At 40.8% G+C, this 21,710-nt stretch overlaps 1 protein-coding gene across 1 annotated transcript in view; it reads right to left on the bottom strand.

Annotated features, from left to right (window-relative positions):
• The window catches only part of LOC148360149 (protein diaphanous homolog 2-like), a 169,746-nt gene extending 167,146 nt beyond the window's left edge, over positions 1–2,600 (bottom strand). The window contains exon 1 of the mRNA XM_088343589.1: positions 2,441–2,600. Coding sequence (XP_088199715.1) covers positions 2,441–2,560 — 120 coding nt within the window. The 5' untranslated portion in view covers positions 2,561–2,600. The remainder of the gene's footprint in view (positions 1–2,440) is intronic.
• Positions 2,601–21,710: the final 19,110 nt, after the last annotated feature.

Here is a 21,710-nt window from a genome sequence, read left to right as displayed (position 1 = left end):
ATATTGTTTTTTTTTTCTTTTCTTTACTTTAGGATATTGTATCTTGTTACTCTTAAAACAATATATATATCATGCTTGCACAATTTCAAATTAGCTTATCTGGGAGATAGTTTAACATTTTCCTCAGGAGAAAAAAATATATACAAATAAAAACAAAATGATCCACCCAATGAGATGTAGTTTGATTATTTTAGGAATAAGTTTCCTGAATTTAATATCTTGGGGAAAAAAAAAAAAAAAAAAAACAACATATTATAGTTCTGTTAAAAAAACCATTTGAAAAAAAACACTGCTTACTCTGCTTCCTCTTTTTCTGTGCCATCATCATAAAAAAACATTGTTTCAACTACATTTTTCTTCATCATTTTTATTTTTATCGTGTGAAAATACACCAAAAAGCAATTACTAATAGTTTGCTAAATTTAGGAATATGTACTGATAAAACTGATTTTACTTTAAATATAAAATAACAATGCTGAGCATTACAAAAATACAGACGCTGCCCTACTTACGAACGAGACGATCCAGACGATCGTTTGTAAGTTGAATATGTTCTTAAATTGCTTAAGTGCTATATTTTGTAAGTTTATGGTTTGTATAAGTATGTTTAAGGCTTGTATAAGTAACCTGTATTGTTTTGTATGAAAAAAATAAACATTTCATAAAATTATATGCTCTATAAAGATGGATGAAGTTAAGTTTAACTTACTTTAGGGAGACGCGCTTCAAGAGGTCCTCCTCCGTGGTAAACATTGGCCCAAAAAAATGATCCAACCATTTTCTCAACCGCATCAAGCTTTCTTATTCCGATTTCATTTCAAAAGAAATGGCTCGCCTCTTCTTTACACTTTACACCAACCATTTCGAATGTATGCACGAGATATTTAACAATAGAAATGTCAAAGTTGTTATCGTGCTAGAGATATAGTGCAGTGTGTTTACACTTGGACTAGGAAGATGAAGCGGATTTCTTCTTCAGGGTGGATGCTAGGTGACCTCTCCAGCGCCACCACACGCCGGTCGTGGTAGAAAGAAGCACTACAGTATTGTCCTGTACTCGGAAACAGGTGCACACGATATAAAAACTAACCTACAGCAATAATTTTCGACATCCCGAAAAAAAATGTTAGTATCTACTGCATTTCGTAAGTCTAATGGTCGTAAGTAGGGGAGGGTCTTTATTACTATAGTTCTGTACAAACCAGCTGCATTTATTGATCATTTTAGCAATAAAGGGGCAAGAGTAAAACCACTGCATACTCTGTCTTTACATTTCCTTTGCAGTTATCTTAATACATAACGTTTTGATGATATTTTTCCTTATCATTTTCATTTCTCGAAAGTATTTTCATAGACGTGATGTTTAAAATACAAGACATTCATTAATGTATTAAGCACATATTAAAAACATCCAATTAACTTTAATTAAGAACCTTTGTTGATCCTTAGCATATCGATGCTGTCAAACTGATTTCTAAAATTTATTTTTGTTTGTTCATTATCCCCCCAAAAATCACATTTTGGAGATAAGTGCTTTTTGCGTGTCAATAATCTTAAAAACAATTTTAAGAAAGGAACATACGGTAAATTCCGGACTATAGAGCGCACCTGATTATAAGCCACACCCACCAAATTTTAAGAGGAAAACCGAATTTGTACTTACACAAGCCGCACCTGTATATAAACCGCATGCGCCCACGTTAAAAAAATGTAACACAAACACAAAATTAACCCAAACCCGACTTTAAGTCCCGCGATTGAAACTGAATGTCCTTCATAAAAGTACACAGTCCAAAAATCACAGCCGGCAAAATGAACGGAAAATGATACCGGTACTTAAGGTTTGATGCAGACCGGCAGAGTTCGGGTTCCGTTGAAAGTAATCCAAGGAAAAAAGTGTATATTTCCAAAGGTAAGGGTGGAAAGAATATCCATTTACTATTGTCCGCCGCGTCCACAAACACTCACCTTTACCGGTCCCCACTTCCCGTCAGCCCACGTTTTTTTCACCCCTTCTTTTTTATTCGCCCGTGCAAAACATATCAGAATAAGTGTCTGAAATAAATACAATACAAAAATAAACAGTTGCAAATATATCGTATACATGGTTAAACATATTTACAAAGAAAGACGGTACACCGAGAGAGTTTTCAAAGCTTTAATAATAATAATATAACGTGCTTCGTTTTGCTTTCGCTTTTAATATAGGTGTACGAAGTGTTTTAGCCCTTTTTTTTTATTTTTACACGTTCATGTTAGCGTAATCTTTCGTACGGAAGATTACGATAACGCGAACGTACGATTAGCCTGGGTTAGCTTTATGTTTACGTTAAACATTCAAGGTAAACATTCAGGGTGTTGGAACGGAGCCTAACATTCAGGGTGTTGGAACGGAGCCCCCTTTCCAATGAACCGCTCACCACTTGTTGTGTTTACTCACCAAAAATAGAAGTCTGAAGTTGGCCAGTTCCCCGAAGAAGTCCTCCACGCTGACGACTTGGGGGTCGAAGGCGAAGTAGCTGCCCGTGTTTTCGTAGAGCTTCTGCATGTTCTTGTGCATGATGGAAAGTTTCTCGTACTGTTCCCGAGAATGCTTGCAGAAGCCGTGAGGAAACGACAGTTAAGGAAATATGTGGATTTCAAGTAAACACATTATACATCTATCAATCTACCTTGGTCATATCCCTCAAGAGGGGTGATCGACAGCAAGACAAAAACATACAATAACAAAGACAATAAAAAGAGAAAAAATAGCAAAAAACACACACAACATTTTTTGGACCATGGCCAACCCAATTGCCCAAACACCCTAACACGCTTTCGTCCCTCCAGATGAAACGGGACACCAGAAAGCGGCCATGTCACTCGGGTCAGGGTGACACAACACACTCTTTTGTTCAACAGCAGGGCCCGACAGCTTTCACTGGTTTACCCCTGCCGCATCATACAATGCCCAGCCCATCCTTAAGAACGCGTCCACAATCCCACTATCCTTTCACAACTGTTTGAGCTAGACCACGTCTGCTCTCCCGTCCCTGTTGTTGTGTTGTGAAACACATTATACATCGAGAAAAAAACAATCATCAATCGTGGATCTGTCATTGATCGTGAAATGAGAATCACGGCAGTTACAAGCTAGCTAGCTAGCATAAAAAAACGCTACATACCGTAATAAGCACATTTGCTTCAAAGTAATGTAACAACGACGGGTAACTTATTTGCTGAAATGAATAAACAATAGTATCAAGGGACAGATACTTTAGCAAACACCAAAATAATTGAAGTTTTTTTTTTATTTTGACAATTTTTTTTTATTTTATTGTTTTTTGTTTGATCACAAAATCGGACGAATCAAAAAAAACAAAACAATAGGTTTTATATTTTTAATTTTTTTCTGTTTCATAGTTAAATAATAGGTCTTCAAAATATGTTTTTGCTGCTAAAAATCAAGTCTAAATCTGTTTCCAGTGGTAAAAACATGTTGCCTATTTTAAAGATTATTCTTACTTAATTCATATTATTTTTTGTTATTTCTTGGAAAATTAAAAAAAAAACATATTGAAACATTTGTTTTCATATATTTTATTATATTTCCAGTTTTCTAGTGAAATTATTTATGATTTAACTGAATTGATTTCACTCCTGAAAATACAAATCTTTCTCATTTTTCGAATACATTTTCCCTATTTTACGTATTATTTTTATTTTTTATTTTACAATACTTCACGTTTTCTTGTGAAATCAGAAGAAAAAGTGTTTTTAAAATAAATGTTTTTTATTTTTTATTGAACTGTAATTCATAGTTTCAAAGAATATTAAATAATTACAATATTTTTTTGTGTCAAATGTATGTACAGTTGCTCTATATTTTTTGTCATCCGGTAAACTAATAAATGAAAATATAATCACTTGAATAGGCTGAATTTGTCACGGTTGCTATGGCACCCAATTGGCCCAGCCTGTGTGTCACGGTTGCCATGGCGGCCAATTGGCCCTGCCCGTGCGAGGTCAGCTGCAGCTTGTTGAGGAATTGGCTCCCTGTCAGTATTTAAATTCCGTCCTATAATAATATAATATATAATATAATATAATCTCATATTATATATTATTATATAATAAAATATATATATATATATATATATATATATATATATATATATTGCCCTGCGATTGGCTGGCAACCAGTTCAGGGTGTCCCCTGCCCACTGCCCGGAGATGGCTGGGATGGGCTCCAGCCCCCCCACGACCCTAATGAGGATAAGCGGTACGGCTAATGAGATGAGATGAGATGAGATATATATATATTATAATATTATATATAATAATAATATAATTATAATAATATTCTGAAAAATAGTCTGTGTAATATAGTGTAATAATCTGTGAAGCCCTTTGAGACTCTTCGTGATTTAGGGCTATACAAATAAAAATGAGTTAGTCTCCCGTTACGATCTGTTTTGAGCTAGACCACGTCTTTCCGGGAGGAAACCGGAGTGCCCGGGGGAAACCCACACAAGCACGGGGAGAACATACAAACTCCGCACAGTAAGTCCGGTAGCTGGATTTGAACCCACACAGGAGGTTCCCAAGACCTTAGAACTGTGTTAACCACTGCGCCGCCGTGCTGCCCTGCATTGATTGTATTAACATTTATTATTATTTTTTATTTATTTATTTATTTTTTTTTTTTTTTTTCTGTTGTTCCTACTGTATTTTATGGGTGTGTCAAGTGTATATATTTTGTGTTTGTGTTGATGTATGATGGTGGAATCAAACCTTTGTCAAAATTTGTGTGAGAAATAAAAAGTTATAAGAAAAAAAAAAAGAAAATAGAGTAATTCTCGGGCAGCACGGCAGCGCAGTGGTTAGCGCTTGTGCGGCACAGTTCATGTCATGGGAACCTGTCGTGGGTTCAAATCCAGCTCCAGACTTTCTGTGCGGAGTTTGTATGTTCTCCCCGTGCTTGCGTGGGTTTCCTCCGGGCACTCCGGTTTCCTCCCACATTCCAAAGACATGCATTTCAGGTGAATTGGCCGGTCCAAATTGTCCCTAGGAGTGACTGAGCGAGTGAGTTGTCTGTCCCTGTGTGCCCTGTGATTGGCTGGCAACCAGTTCAGGGTGTCCCCTGCCCAATGATTGCTGGGATGGGCTCCAGCCCCCCCGCGACCCTACTGAGGATAAGCGGTACGGCTAATGAGATGAGATGAGATGAGATGAGTAATTCTCTTGTTTAGCACGACAGCTACCATAAATGTGCTGCGTCACCTTCATCAAGGTCAACAAATCCCAGGGCGTAGAAACCCAAAAAATCCTTTTTCGATACATTGAAAAACGTCATAGAAAAACAAGCCCTCCATCATGAGAGTCAACAGCATATGGAGCTAATAGGTATTTTGCAGGCCACGCACGGCTGCCCCGGGAGCCGGTCGGAGTCATTGTTGTATTGTTTCTCTCAACAACGGCGAGGTCAGGTTGTTTTGAACCTGGCTGCTCGCGTGCCACTGTGTAATTTACTGAACAGGCGTGCCGCTTTTCTCCCGCTGAATGCGTATTGACAGCCGACATCAGTTAAGCATTATCGCAGCGGACACCTGACCTCGGACACTCTACCGTGCGGACGCTCGGCCGACTCGGCTACAAAACAATTCCTGGGAGGCGAAAAGAGCATCCGTTACCTTTTTCATGGATGTATTCAAGCACTTGTTAAGCCATTTTTTTCTGATTCCTCCAGTACAGTGGAACCTCGGTTTCCGAACGCCTCTCAGTTCGAACAAATCGGAGTCCGACCAAAAAATTCGAGAAATTCTTGCTTCGCTGTTGGTCAAAAAATCGAAGTTCGAACGCCGGTAATGCGTGAGTGCGTACGCTAGGGTGCGATGCTGAGCGGCGTACGGGTGTTTTAGCCCCTTATTATGGCTCTGAAGAAAGTAAGTGCAAGCAGCAAAGTTGCCACAGGTGATAAAAGAAAAGTAGTGCGTACAACTATTGCATTAAAGAAAGAAATAATAGCAAAATATGAAGGAGGTGTGCGAGTTACTGATCTTGCTAGGGAATACAGCATGGCTAAATCTACGATCAGTACGATACTAAAGAATAAAGAGGCTGTGAAATCGAGTGATGTGGCTAAAAGGGAGTGAGTGCTATAAGCTAGCAACAGCCGCAAGTTTCGGAAGAGGTTGAAAAACACCGTCCACCTGCGCCTTCTGCTGACCACCACAAAGGTAAGAAATCCTATTCATAATTCTTTTCTTTATCCTTTTTTTTTATTTTTACACGTTCATGTTAGCGTAATCTTTCGTACGGAAGATTACGATAACGCGAACGTACGATTAGCCTGGGTTAGCTTTACGTTAAACATTCAAGGTAAACATTCAGGGTGTTGGAACAGATTATGATTTACATTATTTTTAATGGGAAAACTGATTTCCGTGATCGAACAAATCGATTTTCCAACAAGGTTCTGGAACGGATTATGGTCGAGAACCGAGGTTCCACTGTACTATTAGGACAAACAGGCTCAGAGACAAGTTCTTCTCCAAGGCCATCACCACCCTAAATGAGTGCACAAAACTGTGAAAACATACCCTGTGACTTTTTTTTTTCTTACTATTGCAAGAAACTGTCAACATGTATACCTTTGTCCAAATACAAAGGTTTTCCATACTAAATGTCTATAATTAATACGTAATCATTGCACTAATACACATTCCATAGTGCCCTGCTCATGTGTAGCCCATAGGGGGCGATGATGCTTCATAGGGCCATGCCAGCTGTCATTAATCACAAAGGAAGAATACATGCAAGGGCTAAGCAAACCCCGCAGAGAGCAGTTCCAGTGTCATTTCTAAGCAGACTTGTTGGGAAACATGGCAACAATTTCAAACACTTACAAGCACTTCAACCAAATTCAAGCACTTTTCAATTCTTGAAAACACAAGATTACAAATCGGGTATTTACAAGGATTTCAAGCACCTGTGCAAACCCTGATTCATAAAATGCACTGTTGTGGCCTCTATCTATTATCCCCAGTTGACTCTTGCTCGGAGTGGGGCCCGGGAGAGCAAATTTGCGTCGTTTTTCCCATTCTTTCCACTAAAACGAACAGCAACCTTGATGAAACAATCCATTATACCCAATTGTATATTGGTGCTGACCAGCCCGGTGGCCTTGGGGTATGGCGCCCGCCCCGAGACTTGGAGGTTGTGGTTCAAGCCTCGGCCGAGTCATACCTAAGACTTTAACAATGGTACCCGTTGCCTCCCTGCTTGGCGTTCAGCATTAGGGGTTGGAATTGGGGGCTTTGGTCACCTAATGACTCCCAACACCTCAGTTGGGTTGAGCAAGGGGGCTGGGAATCCCCTCCTCTGAATCAATCTCCCAAAAAGAGTCAGAAATGACTCTAGCCACCTCCCACTAGGGGGATATGGCTGTGGTATATATATATATATATATATATATATATATATATATATATATATATATATATATATATATATATATATACATATATATACATATGGTATATTGTTGCGAGGATAATGGATCGCGGTAGAGGCACTTATAAACCGATGTCGAAATTCCAGTCTTATGTATACATCTGTAAAAGCTGTTAACAGGATATAGAACGGAATAAACACCGAATACTGCTTAGAGTCAATGGAATACTGTACAATACGAAGTCATTTCAATTGATCGCCAATCAAAAGGGCTGTGTTGACTCCCACGACGGCGGAGAAGGAAATTGAGTATCTATAGAAAGAAAATTCCACCCATGGGCACAATTAGACCGCACTTTGCTCCAAGATCACGCTGGGCACGAAAATAAGGCCCTTACACTCACTAAGTGCAAAACCAAACGCACTCCAGATAATAGCGGTCGAGTGTAGGCCAATTCTCCACGGCTGGAGCGGCACTTCACACGTTGCCGTGAAATACAGAAGTGAAGATCTTCTTCTGTCGGGATTGACAGATGATCGTAAACTTCCCTTTTTTGGAATACTTATCCTTTAAGTTTGCAGTTTCTGACTCTGAATATTAGCTTAGACCTTGACAGTGTTTACCAGGATTGCTATTCAGTGATTCCCGATTCATTACAAAATTGATCGTCAAAATTGATGTCACTCAGCGAAATCAACTAAATACATGTTTGTTTGTACTTGCTTCAAAGGTAAGGTCCATTGCTGCATGTTTTTTAAAGTTGTGGAGCCCCAAAGGTGTAGACTAACACAATATATGGATGGATACAACCGTGACATGGCAGCACGGCGGCAAAGTGGTTAGCGCGTGTGCGGCACAGTTCTAAGGTCTTGGGAACCTCCTGTGTGGGTTCAAATCCAGCTACCGGACTTCCTGTGCGGAGTTTGCATGTTCTCCCCGTGCTTGCGTGGGTTTCCTCCGGGCACTCCGGTTTCCTCCCACATTCCAAAGACATGCATTTCAAGTGGATTGGCCGGTCCAAATTGTCCCTAGGTGTGAACGAACGAGCGAGTTGTCTGTCCCTGTGTGCCCTGCGATTGGCTGGCAACCAGTTCTGGGTGTCCCCTGCCCACTGCCCGATGATTGCTGGGACGGGCTCCAGCACCCCCGCGACCCTACTGAGGATAAGCGGTGCAGCTAATGAGATGATGTGAGATGAGACAACTGTGACATTTACAACATATGGATGGATATAGCAGTGGCGTTTTTGACACAGGGGCAGAAAGTTACATGGAAATATCCCCAAAAAATCAAACTACAACATGAGCAAACTGCATTTATAAAGATCACAAACGACTTCCTCCTTTCCATTCTCATCCTCCTCAACCTTAGCCGCCTTTGACACCATTTGCCATTCCACCCTTCTGAGCAAACTCTCTTCACTTGGTATATCCACACCCCCCTCCAATGGTTTCACTCGTACCTCTCTGGCCACACTCAATTCATTCAACTCAAGTCCTTCTCCTCTGACCCCTCTCCATTCCCCTCAGGTGTGCCCCAGGGCTCAGTCATGGGGCCCCTCTTCTTTATAACCTACCTTCTCCCCCTAGGCCATATCTTCAGGAAATTCAATATTTCCTTCCACTGCTTCGCAGATGACACCCAGCTTTATCTTTCCTGCAAACCCAACTTGATACTACCACCACCTGACCTCATCTTTTGCCTTTCTGAAATAGAATCATGGTTCACTGTCAACTTTCTTAAACGAAACAGCAATAAAATGGAACGACTTCTCATTGGCACCAAATTCACCCTCCTAAAGTTGACTCCTTCTCTCTTTCTGTTGACAATTCTTCAGTTATTCCCTCCCCTAGGGTCAAGAGTCCAGGTGTCATCCTCGATAGCACACTCTGCTTTACCCTCATATAAATAACATCACCCGGTCAGCCTACTTCCACCTGCGTTCCATCAACTGTCTCCACCCGTCCCTCACCCCACACACAACAGCCATTCTCGTCCATAGCCTTGTCACCTGACGCCTCGATGAATGCAATTCCCTACTCTACAACTTACCTCAAAAGTCCCTCCATAAACTTCAGCTGGTCCATAACTCTGCTGCAAGCATCATCACCAAAACCCCCTCTCGCCATCACATCACCCCTGTCCTTCAGAAACTCCACTGGCTCCCAATCTACCATAGAATCAACTACAAAAACCTGCAGCTTGCACACCCCTGCATCTTCCTCCCTCCATCCTACTATACCCCTTGCCCGCCTCAGCTCCATGGGGGCTGTCATGGTCGCCGTGGCGACCGGTCTGCCACGCCCCTTGGGCACCAGCTGAAACAGATCAGCTAATTGCGTGTCTGCTATTTAAGGCTGGGTTGTGGGTTTTGCGGGTGCTGGCTCATTACACCTTTTCCGTTCTGTTATGGCCTGTCCTGTTTAGTTTGAGTCGGAGGAAACCTGTACCTGACCATTCTCAGTGTAAGAATGTTTTTGTTCTGTTTTGTCCCGGAGTTTTTGGACGACTTTTATTTTGGTAAATACAAGTTTTGATCGTCACGCAATTGAGTTCTCCCTTCCTGCCTCCTGCCTCCGTTCTGGTCCGGTCTCACCCCTTTCCTGACAGGGGCAAAGCTTTCAGCCGCTCTGCCCCCCCAGCTCTAGAACTCATTGCCGCCTGAACACCAAAATTCTGCAACCCTGTCCACCTTCAAATCCGGATTCAAAACTCATCTCTTCAGACCTTTTCTTGACCATCTGCCTCACACACCGCCCCCCTTTTAACTGTTTTATTGACTATTTATTACTTGCTTGTTTTACTCTTGCTTAACTCTTTGTTTATTGCTGTGTCCTACTCATAGGTACAGAGACCTTGGGTGTCCTGAAAGGCGCTTCGAAAAAAAATGTATTCTCATTAATATTATTGTTTAACCAAGTAAGTGGAAGTTTACTTTTATCATTCGTCTTTGTACTCTAAATCCCACAGTGCATTGCAACATAATCATATTCAGATGACAGAATATGGAATTTACTGGCAAACTGAAGGACTACTGTACTTTCAAATAAAAATGGGAAACACGCAACATGGAAGAAATTGACACAGAAAAATAGACAGTATAGAAACGTATAAGCCAGGAAGTTCTCAGTTTCTATTCTAGAGACATTAGCTTGTCCAAAAAAAGGATCCTGTGACATAGCCTAGCACACAATGGTAAATTCCAGGAGGAATAAGGAAAGATGAAAAAAAACACTTCAGCTTCTAGGAACGCGATTCATCATCCCTCGCCTCCACCCGGCACCTGTATTTCTTTCTTGGTACACGTCCTTTAACCTCTACTTGAACATTCCAGAAAATAAGTAAAAGCAAAGTGAAGGTCACCTGTTGGTCGTAGAATGTGCACAATGGACCCAGGAAGGTACTTCTCGATTTTCTCCGGCAAAGAACATACCATTGTGGTAAGATAGTCTGAAAATGTAATGCCAAATATTCAATTTGTATTTTTTGTACACTCGACTCACGATAGACAACAAAACGAGTGGCTGTTTTTGTAGTTTTTAGACTACTGGTCATGTTATGTAATAGACTATTGTCAGGTTTCCAATGTAAATCTCTTGAATTTCTGTCTCAAGGTAATTAGCTTGTTTTTATATTACTAGATATAAAAAACAATGTTTCTCATATACGCACACATGAAGTAACGTTTCAATAATCAGTCTAATTGCATCTCTTGTATGTTTATCAATCTTATATTCATTTATTGTGAAATGCTCATGTGAACTTTCTCCCTGAAGTATAATAAATTACGCCCACGTTGAGGGCGGGGTCTCTTTCCCTTGTGACAACATCACATAAAGGACGTGAGGAAATCTGCTCTTGGCATGATTCGATTTTAACTATATATATGTATTTTATTTGGGTAAATATGGCCACGGAATAGTCTTAATAATGATTGACTTTAACACTATTTAGAAGAGGTGAATTTGTATTTATTTATATGTAATCTTTTTAATCCATGTTTTAAGAGCCATTACCAAAATCATGGGTCACTTTTTCTGTCCTTATAAGTGTTACGCATTACACACACAACTTGGATTTTATTTTCTCATTATCTCATCTCGCCATCTCATTAGCTACACCGCTTATCCTCAGTAGGGTCGCGGGGGTGCTGGAGCCCATCCCAGCAATCATCGGGCAGTGGGCAGGGGACACCCTGAACTGGTTGCCAGCCAATCGCAGGGCACAGTGAAAGAGACAGAGACAGAGAGTGGGAGAAAATGTGTGGAAGAGAGAGAGAGAGAAAAATAAATACAAGTACAGTGTCTTTGTTCGAGGCACCTGGCTTTGGCAACATCAAGTTGACATATTTCAACCTGCAGCTTGTTTTTCTCTTGCGCTTCTCTGAGTGTTGTCTCGCGGGCCGGATTCAATCCCTTAGCGGGCCTGATCTGGCCCGCGGGCCGCCTATTTGACGGCTGTGCGCTAGAGCAAGCGGTACTGCGTAGTCTGCGGGGCAAGCAGGAAAGAGGCTGACAGGAAACGGTGTGGTGCGAACGCCGTCCACGCCGCGGCTGTCGCCGGGAATTAAGCGAGCCGCGGCGTTCCGGGATTCGGGATGTGACCTGCTGCCGAAAGAGGGACGGGAGAGCGTGCTGGTGTCCCGGGAGCTGTGCGTTATGCGGTGCATGCTTCGAGGCTACGTAGCCGAGTGCCCGGGTGCGAATAACTAACAGTGACAATTGACAGCGAGAAATTGCCCTTGATACGCGATAAAAACCACAGAGAGAGAGAGAGAGAGAGAGAGAAGAGAAGAGAGAGAAGAGAGAGAGAGAGAGAGAGAGAGAAGAGAATGAGAGAGAAGAGAAAAATAAAAAAATAAAAAGTGGAATAAAAAGAAATATGAAGATAAAGAAAGAAGGTAGAACACGAAAACGAAGAAGAAAAAGAAAAAGGGAAAAATCAAAAAGAGAAAATCAAAAAGAAAGAGAAAGAGAAAGATGGATAAAAAAGAAATATATATATATATATATATATATATATGGAGAGAGAGAGAGAGAGAGAAAGAAAACAAGACAGAGAACAAAAGGAAGAGAAAGTAAAAAAGAGAGAAAGAGATATAAAAACAAAAGAAAGATAAAGAGAAAAAGAGAAAGACAGAGAGAGAGAAAGAAAGATAAGAACAAAAGAAAGACAAAAATAAATAAAAAGAAAGAGAGATGAATAAAAAGAAAGATAAAGATAAAAAGAGGAATAGAAATAAATATAAAGATAAAGAAAGAAGAAAGAACACAAAATAAGGAGAAAGAGAAAGAAAAAGAAAAAGAGAAAGAGAAAATCAAAAAAAAAAGAAAGAGAAAGAGATGGATAAAAAATAAATATTTTTATAGAGAGAGAAAGAAAACAAGACAGAGAACAAAAGGAAGAGAAAGAAAAAAGAAAGAGAGAAATACAAAAGAAAGATAAAGAGAAAAAGAGAAAGAGAGAGAGAAAGAAATTTAAGAACAAAAGAAAGACAAAAATACATAAAAAGAAAGAGAAAGAGAGAGGAAGGAAAAGAAAGACAAAAATAAAATGAAAGATAAATATATAGAAAGAAAGATAAATAAAGAGAGATGGAACACAAAAGAGAAGGAGAAAGAGAAATACAAAGGAAAAACATAAAGAGAAAGAAAAAGAAAGATAGATATAAAGAGACAGAAAACAAGAAAGAGAACAAAAGTAAGAGAAACAAAAATAAAAAAGAGGAACAGAGAAAGAAAGAGAAAAACAAAATAAAGATAAATAAAAAGAGAAAATGTTAAAGACAGAGAGAAAGAAAGAAAGACAAATAAAGAGAACAAAAATAAACTAAAAAAATATATTTTTTATCCTTAAATTTATAGTATTTTTTCCCTGTCACTTTTTTAACGAAAAAAATAATAATTTCATTATTGGAAAACAAGCCTCTTCTTTTTTAATTTTTTATTCTGCACTAATGATGTCAAAATTCTTTCACTTGCCTGCTAATTACCCTCACCTACGCTCACTCTTTCAGCCCCAGCTGCCACTCGTCCCCTAATTATCCCTCTCCCTATTTAAGCACTTCATTCTCGTTCACTCTTTGTCAGTCTGTCAGCGAACCTCAGGCCATGCAAGACAAGCACTTTTTGACTCTGACTCCCGTTTTGATTCCGACCTCTTCCTGCATCCTGCCTGATTTTGTCCCCTATTTCCTGTATTGATCCCCTGTCCCTGCCTTCCCGATCATCTCCGGTTACTCGACTTGCTTCCCATCCCCTACCACGCTTCGTTCTCCTGTCCCGGCTACCCTATTTGCTTCCGATCCACGACCACGTTTTGTCCTCCTGTCCCCGCTACCCGACTTGCCACCTGTCACCGGCCTCTTGGGCTTCCTGCTCCTCCTGTCCAGCGCAAACCAGATCACTGTCTTTTTCCTTTCGCCTTGACTTCCCTGATCCCTTAATAACGCATTGTGTGAAATGTTACGCATTTGGGTTCTCTGCTTGTTCCAGTCGTGACAAATCAAACGCAAAAAATAAAAAAAGTAAAATATGAACAAAAATAAAAGTCAATGAACTATTAATGAATATGTACTTTTTTGAAATTTCAGTAACATTCTTTTCTATCTTTGTTTCACTTTCCCTCTCAAAACAAATCCTTAAAACAGGCTTATAAACAGGGTTGGGTAGGGTTACTTTAACTGGATTACTTTCAATTACTTTTGGATTACTCCAATACCAAATATGCTAATAAAAGACAAAAGGAACTAAATATGAATACAATTATGACTCACAACACGTGGTTAGCTTTCTCTCCTGGCTACTACCGTAAATTCCGGACTATAGAGCGCACATGATTATAAGCCGCACCCACCACATTTTAAGAGGAAAACCGATTTTGTACATACACAAGCCGCACCTGTATATAAGCCGCATGTGCCCAAATTTAAACATGTAACACAAAATTAACCCAAACCCGACTTCTAGTCCCGCAATTGAAACTGAATGTCCTTCATTAAAGTCCACAGTCCAAAAATCACAGCCGGCAAAATGAACGGAAAATGATACCGGTACTTAAGTTTTGATGGTGGTAAGCTTTCTCTCCTGGCTTTGATCTCCGGCAAAACTAACATAAAATCATTTTTGCGGTTCCATATGTTCCGTTACTACCCAAGCCTGCACAAAATTTAGTAATTTTATTCATATTTAGTTTATTTTGTCTTTTATTCGCATATTTGCTATTGGAGTAATCCAAAAGTCATTGAAAGTAATCCAGTTAAAGTAACCCTACCCAACCCTGCTTATAAATGACAGATAATTGCATGTGTTAAAAACTGGAATGCCTTACTGGAGTTTGCCCAAAGTCATAAGATCTTGGGTGAGAATCAAGCATGGAGAAGCTCCGGTTTGAGCCTCCATCTGCACGTTGGACGGCAAACGCTGCCAACGGGGCCATCGTGATTAATCGGGGCAACCCTCTTCATCACTGGCAATTAATGCAGAGTGGCAGCCGGCTTCAATTGTGTCAGACTCTCAAATATAAAACGCTCTATTACACAATTTTCTTTCTGTGATATCTCATCTCATCTCATCAGCTGCACCGCTTATCCTCAGTAGGGTCGCGGGGTGCTGGAGCCCATCCCAGCAATCATCGGGCAGTGGGCAGGGGACAGCCTCATGAATAGTTTGGAGTGCGGTAAATCTTTGTTAAAAAATCTCATCTCATCTCATCAGCTGCACCGCTCATCCCCAGTAGGGTCGCGGGGTGCTGGAGCCCATCCCGGCAATCATCGGGCAGTGGGCAGGAGACACCCTGAACTGGTTGCCAGCCAGTCGCAGGGCACACAGGGACAGACAATTCGAACCGCGAGACCAAAACAACAATGCCGGATCAGCCTCATGAAAAGTTTGGAGTGCGGTAAATCTTTGTTAAAAAATGATAGTGACAATTTCGTGTCAAAAAAGTTGCGTCCCGGGGACACACGTTGATTTGACACGGTGCGTCCCCAGCAAAAATAATGTGACAAGAACACTGTAATACTAATAATCGGTATCGGTCCTGAAAAACCCGTATCGGTCGATGTCACGTAAAGGTTATTTAGGAGACGACGTTGTACAAACGTGTATACATCAGACGGCTGTCAAGCCCTTTTTTTCCGCCTCTTTTTTTTTGCCCAGAAGTGATTAAAATGATTGAAGACAAGGGGAAAGTCATTCATCTCTCAGCAAGGTGACGAGGGACGTTTCCCATGTGTGCTCGTGCAATTGTCACAAATGTAAAATATAGAAAAAAAAGAGAGAACGGCAAAAAAAGCCACAGGCGGAGGATGCGCTTTTTCATTTTTTTTAACGATATCTGAACAGACAAGCAAATGTTTGTTACGTGACCTTCATAACAATTACCGACTGGCATGTGATGTTTGTTTTGGTGCTTTTCTTTTGCGACGGGTTGATATAAAAATTGGTGTCCCGGTTCTCAAATACTGATATGTTTGCTACTTTTAACTTTGTTTTTTTATTTGACGGGATTTTAGTGTCAAGATTGAGGTCAAGAACACAGAGAGCAATAACCATTTTTATTTTTCTTCTAGTATTTTGACTTTGAAGATGCACGAAGATGCATGTCATCGTGAGGATAAACATATGAAAGTATTTGACCATAAACTACGATAAAAAACCCACTTTTTAATAACCCAAAACATTCACATTTACATGTATTCACTCCTTGTCAGTCCGTCAGCGAAACTCCGCACATGCAAGGCAAGCATTCTTTGACTCTGGCTCCAGTCTGTCCCATCCTATCCTGTATCCTACTCGTCTGTCCGTGGCTTTTTGAATGTCTCCGGCTACCTGACTTGATTTCTTCCACCGACCACGCTCTGATTTCCCGTTCCGGCTACCCGACTTGATTCCTTACTCTGACCATGCTCCGATCTCCCGTTCTGACACCCTGACTTGATTCCTTACTTTGACCACGCTCCGACCTCTCGTTCTGGCTACCTAACTTGATACCTTCCTCCAATCTCCTGTTTCGGCTACCACACTTTATTCCTTCCTTCGACCACGCTCCGATCTCCCGTTCCGGCTACCTGACTTGATTCCTTACTCTGACCACGCTCCGATCTCCCTTTCCGGCTACCTAACTTGATTCCTTCTTTCAACCACGCTTTGATCTCCCGTTCTGGCTACCTGACTTGATTCCTTTCGCCGACCACGCTCCGATCTCCCGTTCTGGCTACCCGACTTGATTCCTTCCGCCGACCATGCTCTGATCTCCCATTCCAGCAACCTGACTTGATTCCTTCCTCCGACCATGCTCCGATCTCTCGTTCCAGCTACCTGACATGAATCCTTCTTCCGACCACACTCCGATCTCCCGTTCTGGCTACCTGACTTGATTCCTTTCGCCGACCACGCTCCGATCTCCCGTTCTGGCTACCCGACTTGATTCCTTCCGCCGACCATGCTCTGATCTCCCATTCCAGCAACCTGACTTGATTCCTTCCTCCGACCATGCTCCGATCTCTCGTTCCAGCTACCTGACATGAATCCTTCTTCCGACCACACTCCGATCTACCGTTCCAGCTACCTGACTTGATTCCTTCCTCCGACCACGCTCTGATCTCCTGTTACGGCTACCTGACTTGATTTCTTCCTCCGACCACGCTTTGATCTCCCGTTCCGGCAACATGACTTGATTCCTTCTTCCGACCTCGCTTCGATCTCCCGTCCCGGCTGCCCGACTTGTTTCCGTCCACCGACCACGCTCCGGTCTCCCGTCCTGTCTGCCTGACTTGTTTCTGTCCACACTCCGATCTCTTGTTTCGGCTTCTCAACTCGTTTCCGGCCTTCGACCACGCTCCGATCTCGTGGGCTTCCTGCTTCTCCTGTTCAACGATTACCGAATCACTGGCGTTTGTTTTCCTGGGCCTGACTTCTTCGCTTCCGCAATAAATCTTGTTGTGAACTGTTACGCGTTTGCGTCTACCGTCTGTTCTGGCTGTGACATTATTTTAATTAAATCAATCATTTAAATCATTGACAACTGAAATAAGAAATACACAATTGTTAAATACAAATACATACATACAATTTGTACCCTCTTATGTTATTTTCTTGTTTATTCAACTATACTTTGAACTTGTTTTCTTAGTAATGCAAATATGCTTAACACAAAGTACCAACCCTGAAAATAAATTATATATATATAAAGAAATGAAATAACAAAAAAAATAAATAGATAATGCCTGAAAAAAGACCTTTTTTAATATGTAATAAACTTTTTATAAATAAATCTAAATTTACCTGCTTGACTGATATTGTTTTTCGAGCTTATTTAACCTCCTAAAGGCCAAGCTTCTTGTTTGATATGCATTTATGTCCATACATTTGGACGGCAGTTCTTAGAAGAGGATAAATTATTATCGCTCTTATTTTACTGATATTTGATTTTTTCTAATTACATTTTATTAAATATTAATTTGTCATTGTTTATTCTTAACTGGATGTAACTACACTTGTTTATTGTATTATTTGTATTGATGTTTATATATTCATGCGCGGTCCCAATGTTTCTTCCTTTTCCTCATGTTGGGGTTTTTGAGTTTTCCCTTGCCCTAATGGAGGTTTTAGATCAGGGGATGGTGTCATAATAATCTGTGGTCTGTTTTATTCATTTTTATTTGCATTCATCTATATATTTATTCAATCATTTAATAAATCGTGTGTTTATTTAACTAATATATAATGAATACATTTGTGTTGAGTCCCAAGGCTTGCAGTGATAATAACAGAAAACATGATAACCATGGAAACAAAGCTTGGCCGCTATGTCTTTAAGATGCATGTATGCTATTAGTCAAAGTCATATAAAACAATATACTAGTCTGCTATTGGTTTGTGTCACAGCATCATGCAAATGTCAATATGCTACGGTGGAACCTCGGTTTTCGAACACCTCTCAGTTCGAACAAATAGGAGTCCGACAAAAAAAATTGGGGAATTCATGCTTCGCTGTTCGGTCAAAAAATCGGAGTTCGAACGCCGGTAATGCGTGAGTGCGTACGCTAGGGTGCGATGCTGATGGGCGTACGGGTGTAGATCGCTCTTTTCCTGACCAACTGTTATCGTGTGCGGACATGCTTTGTTTTGCTTTCACTTTTAATATCGGTGAACGGAGTGTTTTAGCCCCTAATTATGCCTCCGAAGAAAGTCAGTGTAATCAGCAAAGTTGCTACAGGTTAAAAAAGAAAAGTAGTGCGTACAACTATTGCATTGAAGAAAGAAATAATAAACTATAAAGAAGATGTGCTGATCTTGCTAGGGAAAACCCCACCGTCCACCAGCGCCTTCTGCTGACCACCACAAAGGTAAAAAATCCTATTCATAATTATTTTCTGTATCGTTTTTTTTTTTTTTTTTTTTTTTTTTTACACGTTCATGTTAGCGTAATCTTTCGTACGGACGATTACGATAACGCGGACGTACGATTAGCCTGGGTTAGCTTTAATTTACGTTAAACGTTTAGGGTAAACATTCAGGGTGTTGGAACGGATTAAAACAATTTACATTGTTTTTAATGGGAAAAATGATTTTGGTGATCGAACAAATCGGTTTTCGAACAGGGTTCTGGAACGGATTATGGTCGAGAACCGAGGTTCCACTGTATAAACTAAAAGGTAGAAACCTGTGATATGATGAAAAAGACTGTGAAAAAAATGCATTTTTTATAAATCTGAAGAAGCGGCGACCTCAGTGCAATATATAACCAAACCGGAAACCTAAAGCCAATTAGCATCAGTCACCTTTGTGCAAGTGTCAATTGGAGAAACTAGCTCCATGTCTCCAGTTCTCCCCCATCAAGTGCTGTAATCTCCCCCACCGTTATCCAACCTCTCTTTTCGTCCCTCCACCTTCAGGATTGCTTTCACAACGAGATCCCTTCAGCGACCAGACAGCCGACTGCACAATTAACCTCCCATGCTGACCCCAAATATCTCGGACCGGCCGTTCTGATTGGTCGCTAATAGATTTCCAACAGGGTGAGTGAAAAACAACGGATTGAGTTTCACCTGACCCGGACCCTCAGGCTCTTTTTGCAGGAACATGGTTTAGTGTGTTGGTACAGTGTTACCTCTACTCAGGAATTTAATTCGTTGTTTGTAAGTAGAGACGCATTTTGAATGTAAACTTGCTAATTCGTTCCCCGGGTTAGGTAGGGTTACTTTAACTTGATTACTTTCAATTACTTTTGGATGACTCCAATACCAAATATGCTAATAAAAGACAAAATCAACTAAATATGAATAAAATGACTAAATTTTGTACAAGCTTGGGGAGTAACGGAATACAAACAATACTCAGGGCTCGACGTGTCAAAACAGAGTTTTCGCAGACACTCCGACAAAAGGCGACTCACAGGGCAGCGTTTAAGTAGTGACAGGGAGCAATTTGTCAACGAGCTTCAGCTGGTGTCCATGGGCGGGGCCGATTGGGCGCCATGGCAATTTTGACACACGGAGGAGGAAGTTGCCTAACTCTTGAAGCTCATCTTCCAAAAGTAAGTTCAACTTCACTCTGTTTCTCTTTATAGAGCATATAATTTTAATCAAATGATTATTTGTTTTAGTAAAATACAAGACAGGTTACTTATACAAACCTTCAGGGTTGGGTAGGGTTACTTTAACTGGATTACTTTCAATTACTTTTGGATTACTCCAATACCAAATGTGCTAATAAAATCAACTAAATATGAATAAAATGACTCAATTTTGTGCAGGCTTGGGGAGTAACGGAATACATGGAACGGCAAAAATGATGTTTGGATTTATTTTCATTTTGTTTCTGTTGCATATTATGCCAGAGATCAAAAGAAATCAAAGCCAGGAGAGAAAGCTTACCACGTGTTGTGAGTCATAATATTATTCGTATTTAGTTTCTTTTGTCTTTTATTAGCATATTTGGTATTGGAGTCATCCAAAAGTAATTGAAAGTAATCAAGTTAAAGTAACCCTACCCAACCCTGTCAGGACCGTTCCAAGCACAGCAAAAGTACAGTATATATTTTTTTTAAATACATTCTAAAAGAGCATCAGAAAATAAACAAATACATGCTAACATGTAGCAGCACGGGGTAAAGGTGGTTAGCGCGCAGCCCGACGGTGCAGAGGTTCGGGGTTCAAGTACAGCTACAGCAGACTCTCCGTGTGGAGTTTGCATGTTCTCCCCATGTTTGCGTGGGTTTTTCTCAGGGCCCTCTGGTTTCCTCCCACAGTCCAAAAACATGCATGTCGGGTTATTTGGCCGGGTCCAAATTGTCCCTAGGTGTGAATGAACGAGTGAATTGTCTGTCCCTGTGTGCCCTGCGACTGGCTGAAAACCATTTGAGGGTGTCCCCTGCCCACTGCCCGAAGATAGCTCAGATGGGCTCCAGTACCCCCGCGACCCTACTGAGGATAAGCGGTGCAGATAATGGATGGATGCTAACATTAGATTGGTTGAATGGTTCGTTGGATCCCTTAACCATACATGTTGTAGGGGCACCAATTCCTGTGGTATGTCTTGGGCAAGTACAGCCTGGCGGTGCCCATCCCCCTCCAGGCCAACATATGTTTCCACCCGGTATTAAACCGGGGACCTTTCACATGTTAGGCAAATGTGCTAACCATAATAAACTTAAAACGAGAGGCACATATCAAAAAAAAAAAAACACAAAAAAAAAAAAACGAAGGATAATGGAAATATTAAAACATATACATTTTTCTTTTCGTCCTGCGTTTATTGAAAAACCGATCCAATGACGTCTGCTTTTGCCCGGCTTTTGACAACCCGTCAGGTTGATTCCTTCCAACAAATTACAACAATTCATGGAATTTTACCTAAATGTCTTTAATTTGGGCTGATGGAGTGATGACTGTGTACTCCTACCCGCCATATTGCCAGAAACCCGCTCTGTACTTTGAACTGTGACAGTGATTCGAAGAGCATGCTGAGGAGCACACATGCACACTGGGTTGCCAGGCAGACTTTAAGCAATAGGCATTTTTTTTTCCTTTTGGGAAACCCTGGGCGCGGCTAATAGCAGCATTTACTGTATTTCTAACTTCACCTTTGTAACTTGAGGCAATATGTTCCCGTTTTGGTACTTCTCAACCTCAAACTTTCGTACGTAGAGACATTCGTAAGCAGAGGTACCGCTGTATTCTCCAATAGCGAGATAGCGATCCGTCGGTATCGGCACGACAGGATGCCGAGCTGGCAAGTGCCGAGGTGTTAATAACAACGTTAGACAG

This window comes from Urocampus carinirostris, chromosome 9 (genome assembly GCF_059441175.1).
Source record: "Urocampus carinirostris isolate Australia breed hairy pipefish chromosome 9, RoL_Ucar_1.0, whole genome shotgun sequence".
NCBI classification, from domain to species: Eukaryota; Metazoa; Chordata; class Actinopteri; order Syngnathiformes; family Syngnathidae; genus Urocampus; species Urocampus carinirostris.
This window is presented reverse-complemented; position numbering and strand designations above follow the sequence as displayed.